Source organism: Physcomitrium patens, chromosome 25 (genome assembly GCF_059467195.1).
Source record: "Physcomitrium patens ecotype Gransden chromosome 25, ASM5946719v1, whole genome shotgun sequence".
NCBI classification, from domain to species: domain Eukaryota; kingdom Viridiplantae; phylum Streptophyta; class Bryopsida; order Funariales; family Funariaceae; genus Physcomitrium; species Physcomitrium patens.
Window position 1 is genome coordinate 13,679,072 of NC_143434.1, and position 10,309 is coordinate 13,689,380.

The following is a 10,309-nucleotide window of genomic DNA, read 5'->3' on the forward strand; positions in this document are numbered from 1 at the left end:
TTGCTTTATTCCAAGTTAGAAGTTTTTTAGCTTGTGTAAGTATTATTTCCTTTAAGTAATTTGTTAGTTGATGGGATTTAATGGTAGAAAAAATTATTAACAACTCGTGTTTCTAAACCTTGAGGTAAAATTAAAAAAAACAAAAAACAAAAAAACAAAAACAAAAACAAATTCCAACTATTAATGTTTCTATTAATTAAACTATAATTAATAGAAACATTAATAATAAAAAAATTGTTACTCTATTAATAGTTGTCTTATTTTTTATTTTGGATTTATTTATTTTAGCACTTGGTTTGGAATTTGTATTCAATATATTTTGAAAACCTGAATTAACAACAAGAATTGGGAGTGCTTAGTGGAATGTAGAGGAGATGAAGAATAAGGATTTAGAGGAACAAGAATTAGGGATGCTCAATAGAAAGGACGGATGAAGAATTAGGGTTTAGAGAATCAAGAATTAGGGCTGCTTGATAGAAAAAAAGTGGAGGGATGAAAAATTAGGGTTTAGAGAAACAAGAATTAGGGGTGCTCGATAGAAAGAAAGTAGAGGGATGAAGAATGAGGTCTAGAGAGGGGGTCGGTTGCGATGAATTCGTCGCGGTTGGTTGGTTCGTTGGTTGGAAGCTCATGGACGCCCAAGCACATCCCGGCAGCGGCGATGATATCAGTCATGGCGGAGTGAAGCGTGTGAGGGAGGATCCTTGGCACTCTCCTTCAGATTCCATGCGGCGAATCCAGCACGCTGAGGCCCTGATATCCCTTCAGATCTCGGCACGGGAGGGATGTTGTCATGTTCGTGAAACATCCGTCGCGTGGCAGCCGAGGATTGCCACATTGTCGCGATGTCGTACAAGCACATCGCGGATCTGACATGCTCTTCGAAATTAGGTGCTGGGATCCATCGATTTGGCTGGGGTTCTCGCTTTGCCTTAGAGCCTTGCCAGTGCCTATACCTGGTCCTGGCCTAGACCTGTCTCGCCTCGTGGGTGGGCGCCCTCTTTTTCCTTTGCAGTGGCGCCGTCGTCTTTCATAACAGCACGGGGGTTGTCATCGCCACCGGCGGATTTCAGCTCGCACCATCAATGCCGTCTGCGATTTCGTCTGGTTCGGCGGCAACAGAATGAATACCGGCGAGGTTGGTAATTGTGCATCATCGCGGCACTTCCATCCATCGACGCCTCTTGTATGAGGCGATTATTGTGTCTGACATCCTTTAACAAAGCCCAAATTAGCTTCTCGGCATGATAAGATCCGGTGCCAGATCACGTTACATTTAGAGGAGACAGACAAGACACAGACCTGTAGTGAGAAACATGTTTTTTCTACAGCATTTTGAATGAATTTGATACTGAGGTATAAGCATTTTGTAAGTTTGTGTGCAGTGGAGTACCAGCATGATATCAGGAGTTGTGTCGATTCGTTGTGACTACGGATATGAAGTATTATATCTAATTGCTAACGGTACTCGCAGCTCTGGTCTTGTTTTGCAAGCTTTACGAATGATAGCACGCTTGAAGAATGCAGATTCTCGGACGCCTCATGAATCTGGCGATTAGAGGATTGATTAAGTACGCCTGCAAAATTAAATCTAGTGTACTAAGTCGCTGATGGTGCAAGTGGAACCCTACCATCACGTAGTTGCAGATTGCAGACACCCCATGAATGAGAGAAGTCGAGAAGATTCGCAGGCATATACTGCTCAAGACCAGGGAGTTCTGACTGAATTATCGGCAATGGACAAGACCTTCGGCGTTGAAAATCCTCCTTTGGAACTTTGTGAAGTATGTGCTATGTCTGTGGACTTTGTTGCACATGTAGAAACAACGCAGACATCTGTCCTCCATGCTTCAGACAGTTAAGCGACACTGTTCTGCAATTGCTAGTCATGCAATTACATGTATGGGAAACCTCAGCTTTTCCATGAAAAGTGATGGTTGTGCCTGTCATTCCCAAGAAAACGTGTAACAAGGTAAAGGAAAAGACAAGAATAACTGTATTTCTTCATCGCGAGGCAGCTATTTTCGTACAACTCAAATCAGAAGCAAAATGCGAAGAACTAACACCGTCGCTACTCAGACGTGAAAATAAGCTTGGATGCCTTCCCAAAGGATCACTGGCGTATGTCCATATATGTTACTTCTGAATCACAAATGCTACAAACCTCAGAGGAGGAAAAGATCCACATGCACATTTAAGAGGATTCTAATTTACCAACTTAGAGGTTGACGAAGAGTTAGAGCTACAAAGTGTCGTGCTAGCTATTTGCGGTCCTCCAGGTCCGCAAGCAAATGTCAAGCCATCTAAACCTTGCGTTTTGCACATGTCTAATTTAGATGGTATTTCTGAGACATAGACGTGCACGCTATTGAGAATACTAATCCCACCATGTTTCAGAATAAGGGCCAACAATCGATCAGGGCCTCCTCATGAAATGAACCATTTTCTCCTTTGATTCATTTAGTTTCTCGTCTTGTGAGAAGAGCCGCCCAACATCAAACCATTACTCTTCGTAACGCTGACTGCTATACTTTGAATACTGAACGGAGCACGAAACGATCCTGCATCGTAAGTAAAGAGGTCTCCATAGTGAAGGAACCAGTTTTAACCCTGTGATAAATCTTCGGCAGTGATTGAGAGGGGACTTTAGTTCTCACACTCTGTAATTCATGTAATCAAAAACCAATGGTACAAATTGGAAGAACACTAAAAGTATTTCTGTACATGAACAGATGCTCTGGCAACTCAATCTTGCAAGAAAAAGTTCTAACGTGTCGTGCCAGATCCCAAGAAAGAGTATTCGGGGCAATCTACAATACTTATGTGTACGATTATCGTGAACTGTGAGTTAATGTTATCACGCCCTAATTCCTATAGAACTTGAGGACCTTGCCGTGCAATCAGTATTAGAAACTATGTACGTTCAAACAAAGAAAATGCAGAAGCCAAACCAAAATCCAAACACATTCAATTCTCCTTCGCCTTGGGGAAATGCACACCAGCAACTCACTCATATTAATTCATCATCCTTATTGCAAAAATGACACGAAACAAAGTCTACTGAATGTTAGAGTGGTTTTTTTCTTCTTCTTCTTTTTTTTTTTTTTTTTTTTTTCTTCTTTTTTTTTACTTTGTATATCCGAGTTAAGCCATTCGACGATGTATACAGATAGTCAGAAGCCGAACAATCACTCCACCTCCCATCAGTGATTTCCAGATTCTGCAAAATAATTGACTGCCTCGGAGGACCTGACTGACTCCTCCCCATTCTTATCCTACTCCTAAATGTATTTTCTTTCCTTGCCTTCTAACGGCATGTTCTATCTAACCCACGCAGACACGACAAATAAAAATTCGCAATAACAGCTCCATTCCATCCCAAGACCATGGCCATGTCTTCATCCTTGTCCAGTTCTGTGCCAAAATGTCATTATACGTCGTAAGGTTGTACAGTATTTTTTTCTTTTTTTAGGTTGTCAGTGGTAACAAGCTCCAACTGGGTCAGTAATAGTAGTCCTGGTTCTGCTTCATGTAGTCTGGGTTTGCAATGGCCTCGGGGTATGGTGGGTCTCGGTAGTCTCGTCTGTCGACATAGCTGGGAGGGTAGTTCTGGTTCGGCTGGTACCCACCATACAAGCTTTGATGCGCAAAGTCGGGCTGGTAGTCGTTGTATCGGTAAATGGTTTCCGGCTCAAGTCGGTAGCCGCGGCGGATGTGTCTGTACTCAGGTTGGAAGTTGTCGTGATCGGGTCTATAATCATGATGCCTGTGTTCATATCCAGGAATGCCATAGCTGCTGCCCGGGTGGCGGTTGTACGAGCGGCTGTCATAAGTGCTAGACTGGTTGAGGCTCGAGTTGTAGCGAGCGCTGCTCACTTCGGTGGGCAGATGAGCGTAAGCGTGGCCAGGGTTGTAATCGGGGAGGAAGCTACGGTTGTGCTTGTCACGTTGATGGTACGTGCGGTGCTTACGGTGTTTGTCCGGTTTGCCGTGGTGGAGCGTGAAGGAATCGGATGACACGATCTCGGCCCTTTTGTCAATTTTCCTCGCTTTCTTCAGCACATCGTGCGAATCTGCGTAGCCATAAACAGCAACCTCGGACCGTCCTTGGTCTGTGAAAATGTCCTCCACTCCTGCGCCAACCAATTGGCACCACTTTGTAAACTTATCCATGTCTTAAAATGGTCGCAGCGGAGCGGGGTGTATATGTCACGGAACAGGCAAGTGCATCATAACTAGTATGGCGCCAATTGCGCTTACCATAGACTTCATTGATTTCCTCTCGAACCTTTTCTTCGCACTTGTGACAGCACATGAGCACTCTCAATTCGGTCCTCTGCAAGATCACCAACCCGCCATTTTAGAACAAGTTCGGAAATTCAAAACAGGATTGAAGAAGTTTTGAAGATTGAATCGTTCCCTTCGTTTCGAACAGAGCACACATCATTTCACAGCAAGTATCTGTACATCAATCCCAAAGCATGAGCCTGAATTTTTCGTTCATTGAGACGCTCGTAATTTCTTATAAATGAAAAAAAGAAAATAAAAGCACAAGAGTCGGAAGTTTACCGGCGAATTACCACCATAGCCATATGCAGGCGGCCGCTGGTGGAGCCATTCCGGCTCACCGCGACTGTAAAAGACCTGTGCATTCTCACTTTCAAACTTAGAAAACCCTCGGTAAATTTGTAGATCATGTCATGTCACGCACACTCTGAACATGACACAGTTCTCAAGCACGCATTCCGAAGCAAAACTCTAGAATCCTTTTCGAGTCTCCAAAGAGAAAACTTCCACAGCTCACGCTAATCACAACATGGGCATAATGCAATATAGTTTCAGAGATCTCCTACCTCATTAAGACTCATCGCTGCAAGTCTCGCTTGAAAGGTCTAATAATCCCGAGGTAAAGCCTCCGACCTCCCTTGATCAGTCCGCAGGCCAAACACACACCCAAATAAACTTGTAAACAGAACAGTCCCCTAGTAGTGGGCTTTTTCGTGAAGTTTATGACCCAACGACGACGACGACGACGACGAAGACGACGACGCTGAGAATGTCTTCCCGAACCACGAATGTGACGTTGGGAACGAACTCTGGACTGGACTACCCAGCGTGTGGAAGCCACTGCATCTCAGTGCTGGGGTGTTGCTGGAGAGGGATGTAGGACGAGGGTGACAGAGAACTTGAAGACCAGGAACTGTGCTGCGACGATGAGTGGTTGGAGAGCCCGAGGCTCTTTATAGGATTCGCCTTGTGCGTAGTTCTTCCCCAGGGTGGCCCGGCGCGCTACGCTGGGACTGGCTACGTTTGCCAGTCTCTCAGTGCGTGACTTGGATGCGTGAGCTCTTCCGTGGCCGTGGAGCTGAGAACCTGCCAGGGACATGGGCGCGTCAATCTCCCTCCTTTGGGAGACATTCTTCGCCCACTTTCCCGTGTTTTGTATTCCTCCTTGCGTCACTCCTTCAAGCTAAAAAAAACTCACTCGAGACTTTTCTTCTGATGGGATGTGGGGCCATCTAGCTATCCACACTGGTATCCCAAAAGCGTCGGATGCTGAATTAGGCCACTGTTTCTCAATATCCAGAGTGGGCATTGTCGGATTCTCGGCATCATGCGAGGAGTGATGTTTTGGGATTGACTCTCCATTTGCGTCACTGGGCATATTTTTGCCTTTCCATCGCCTCCTACGCAGAAGTTACATTCCCAAGTAAACCCACATAACCTTCATGTGTTCTTCAATCTCGGACGACAATATATATATATATATATATATATTGAGTTGCCAGGTTGTTGTCTTTCGAACCTGTCGAAGCAGTGGTAATAATACCCATCAAATGGCGAATTTTATAGCATTTTGCACACTGCTGTTAAACAAGTCAGGTTCAGTTTCATCCGTGTCTGCGAAGTGAAAATATATATTCTGCTACTGTCTGTAGAAACGTACCGTTTTTTGGAGGTGTGACTCGGTCTTGGAGAATGAAGCTAGCGGTGTTTTAAAATGGTTGAGAGGAACGTTATGAAACGACCCACACAAGGGCTTCCTTCCTTTCGTCCTTTATTTTTCTTTTCTTTTCTTTTCACCTTCATCGACGAACTCTTACTAGAAATTTTGCTTCGGATATTATAACTCTTCATTGCAGTAACAATTATATGCCTCCATGTACTGTGGTTTGATTTTCACAAGAGGCCGCACCAACGCCCAGTTACAGTATCAGTACGCTATTTGGAATCGCCTCAGAAAACTACGAAGTAGTTTTATAACCATTATCAGTATGCTCTGTCTCTTTTGGAATGAGTTTGCGTGCCTGAGTCGATTTTGGATGCAGAAGAAGCTCAGGCTGTACTTGAACCGGGCATGGGTACCATGTGTCAGAAACATTCATATGAGGATAGAAACCACAAAAAAACAAGTAAAACTGTGACACGCAGTACACTGAGACACAATCAAAACATGGGCTGATTTCAAGTCAACCATCATCAAAATCCCAAGCTCTTTTTTTCTTTTTACTTTATAAATTTCAGAGGCGATAGAGGCAACACTAAAAACACAGGAAGCTGAAAATGCACTGCAAAATTTCAGCCATAATGTTAATAAGCTCTGACATACTTCGGAGTCATGGCAAAATAAAGGGAGCTCGGGATTGTGTGGGAACTCAGAGTTGCTATATCCACTTTGACGTGTGCTAACTGATGGACAATGTGGGGCAGCAGCAAATGGTGCCTTCCATAGCCTTAGCTTTTCACAGTAGTCACCGTATGGAAGAGAGCGAGAGACCGAGAGAGGAAGTAGATTTCTTTCTTTCTTTCGTTCGTTTCTCATCTCAGTTGGTGAAGAAGAAGGAGAAGAAGTTGGGGAGGCAGGCAGGCATGCAGTTGCTGTGTTTGTGTGGCGATGAGCTGAGATGCGTGTGCTGGCTGGCCCTTCATATCCTCCCTCGTCTTTCACCCAATGCGAAAGGGGCATCAGGGTTATCAAGGGCACCCGAGCTTTCTCGCTTTAGGGCGACAAGGATCATCAGAGGGGTTGCAAAAAGCAGGGTGCGATGACAGTGAAGAAGACAAATGGTGATCCTGTGTGTGTGTGTGTGTGTGTGTGTGTGTGTTGGCAACGGGGATTTGTCCCTCTGGGTCTCATTAAGTTCCAAGTCCATGCCACCATTGCTACAGTCACAACAGGATCACCATGGCAGGGCAGGGCATGGCGCTCACACACACACAGTAACACACTATCATAAACACACACACACACACACTAACACAAACACACACAACAGCAGCAACAACAGCAACAGTAGCAATAGCAACAACAGTCTCCTTCCTTTCCTTTTGTTTCGTCTTCTTCTTCAATGCTTCAAAACTTTACTGCTCCTGCTCTATTCCATTTCCTTTCTCCCTCTCTCTGGTTGAAGGCACATGGTAACATGTTGGTTGGTTCACTCTAATTTTGATGAGCTTTAATGAAATACTAAATAGAAAGGATGAGGAATTTCGTATTTGAATGTAATTTTATATATTTGGAATAATAGAGTTAATCTTTTTGTTGTATTCTTTGGAATTTAGTTATTAAAAAATTTCCGAGGATATAGATTTTGTATTTTATGTTTTGTGTTTTTTGTCTCCCAACATCAAACAGTTAGGCTGTAAAATTTTTGTTTTAATATAAACGAAGAAAAATATTTTTAATTCATAGATAATTGGAATGTTTTACAAGATAGAATGTAATCGTACTAATCAGTTTTATGAAAATGAATTGACTACAGCATGTGTATAAATCTTTACAAAGTAAACACGAAGATTTTGGCATCGTGATTCATACTTACAATGTCACATGCTTATCGGGATCTTAATCAATTCATGTATCTACAGTGCATCTATGTTTTTTTTGATCTTAAATTAAAGAAATAAAAAGTGAATATTTAAAATTAAAAAAAAAAAACAAACCCAGTATTTGTGCAATATTTCGAGTGCTGATTATCAATACAAAGGTAAAAACAGAGTATGATAATTTATTCCAGATATCCAATAAGTGAAACAAGTGGCCATCAAAGTATAGATTTAGAAGCAGTAGAAAAAGAGCTTGTTAGGGATTTTTCTTGTCAAGCCATTACAATTGTTATATATATTTTTTTCTTTTAATTTAATAATACATTGATGCAAACCTTTTACAAAAATATGAATACGTAAATAAATAAATGTATTTATATATCTCACCATACAAATACCATCAAGATTTGTAGAAATGTGTGTGCTACCACAATGAGCAACAAATCAGGCAATAAATCTGAAAAAAGGGAGGAATAATTAATTTTTAGTATTTTAAAAAAAATTCTATGATGAGATATTCTATTGATAGGGTGAAAGAAATGAAATGTATACTAAAAGAATGTAAACAGAAAATTTCCAGAAACTAAAACCACTAAAAGATTTTGTGGATTTCTTCTGTAAGATGTGATAATATGTGTATTTTATTTTCATATTACCTCATAGTATTCATGATGCTAAAATATTATTTAGTATTGTAAAATCTATCCTAATTCATTATACTAACTATAGTTTTAAAATTTGGATACATGCCAAACAAAACATCTTTATGCTTTATAACATGCAAAGACAAAAATCTGTTACGCATGTTACAAATCATGAAGATATTTTCCAAGTAGAAAAAAAAAAAAAAAAAAAAAAAAAAAAAACACTGATTGCTAAAGAATTGAAATAATCTAATGTTGAAAGGCAGCTAATGTACCCTCCTGAGCTGCAACAGAAAAGCAGAGTTTTACAGACAAAATTGCGTCCAGGACCCAGTAAACAGCAACGCAAGTCCCCCAAGAAAAAATTAGGGTTTGCACCAAACCCTAAAAGGAGCTGCTGTGGAAGCAATCAATCCCGCTCCTAATGCATTGTTGCCAGATTGTTGGTTGCAGCGACCAGACAGACACAGAAGCAGCAGGGGCTGTGGTCATGGATGCCCAGACCAGCGGACACAAAGCGGGCCAACCTTTGCCTCGCCCTTGTACCCTTTGTAGTGTTGCAGTAAGTACTCTTGCCTCTTTTTCCAGCAGATATTTGCATGCATGCAGAGGCATCTCCGTCCTATTCTAGATGCCGCGACGGTGAGGATCAAGTCTCATACACACCAGCAGCAGCACCACCACCACCATCACTCACAACCGGTCACGAGAGGTTTCATTACCCAGTATACTTGGATGTCAGTCAATCAGTCAGATGGGAGTGGCGTGGACAACGTGGTACTATTAACTTACTGGGTTTTGCATGCGAGAATAACTCCACGCTATACTGGTTTGCATGAAGGAAGGGTTTGTGTGCCACTGTTTGTTGCAGGGAAAGAAAGAATGGAAGCGGGTGGGGTGGTGGAGGGGGTCTGGCCTTGCGGCCTTTGTGGAACGGGGATTGTCAACAAGGATATTTAGACTTTCCTTTTCCATTTCGTTTTCACCCGGCTTGCAAAGGTTGTGGGTACACACTGGTTGTAGTTGGACTGCATCAACTTGCGATGAGGGTGCACGTTTTCGACCAGGATAGGGTGACCACAAAGTGTGTGAAGTAGGGTGAAAAGAGCCCATCCCCACCACCAAGGTGGTTTTGCTTCTCTCTCTCTTTACACATGTAACTCTTACGGACCACGACTTCGCGGCGGATCACGTCGTCGACGCTGTGGAGCCGACTAGCCATTGAGCAGTTAGTAGTGATCGCATTAGCCATGTGCCAGTGCTAGATTTCGCTGTCATCTATATCTCTGGGAGGATAACCGTGGCTCTACTTAAATCTGGTGGCGAATGGTTCGCTCCAAATGCACATCCAATGTGTAGTATTTTGAGGGTAAGCATGAACCTGATCGTTCTATTCTCTGACGAGAGTTGCTCTGGATCTCGCCTTGAAAGATGTAAGTGATAAACTTTGAATCTGTTTACGTCGGACTGTTGTTCCGGCTGGGCGGCGACCGCCGCGAACTTCTTCGTCCATTTTTACTCAGTGGCTTGTCGGCAGGAGGAATATCGGTAGAATACATTTCGTTCCCAGTATTCAGGATTTCAGACCTTGATCCTGAAGCCTTTGAGATTGCTTTTAAGTTCTGGCCCACTTGGAATTACGTAAAGATGTTGGTTTACTCATGGCTGCCGACGGGCCACCGCCTCTTTTTTCACGCGAAACCTGCAGAATTTCGCGGAATTTAACACGGACCAACGTTATCCACATCAGCATCGGAGGTCGGCAGATCTAATGGGCGCCAAGAAGTTTCACCAGCCAGGATTTTTGGCATCTAGAAACAGGCACGGTAGAAACGTTT

General features: G+C 42.9%; 1 protein-coding gene and 1 long non-coding RNA gene across 2 annotated transcripts; one reads left to right on the forward strand and one right to left on the reverse strand.

The window, feature by feature from the left end:
• The first annotated feature begins 512 nt into the window (after positions 1 to 512).
• On the forward strand, positions 513 to 2,351 carry LOC141044925 (uncharacterized). The gene is made up of 2 exons (XR_016500926.1): positions 513 to 1,138; positions 1,475 to 2,351. It is a non-coding gene; the product is annotated as an uncharacterized LOC141044925 (long non-coding RNA).
• A 632-nt stretch (positions 2,352 to 2,983) lies between these two features.
• Positions 2,984 to 5,236, reverse strand: LOC112277240 (uncharacterized). Its single transcript, XM_024509344.3, has 4 exons — positions 4,854 to 5,236; positions 4,570 to 4,644; positions 4,261 to 4,336; positions 2,984 to 4,133 (listed from the first exon to the last, which is right to left on the reverse strand). Exons 1-4 carry the CDS (start codon positions 4,866 to 4,868, stop codon positions 3,502 to 3,504), a joined length of 798 nt encoding a protein of 265 aa, XP_024365112.1. The 5' UTR covers positions 4,869 to 5,236; the 3' UTR covers positions 2,984 to 3,501.
• Between the last annotated feature and the right edge of the window lie 5,073 nt (positions 5,237 to 10,309).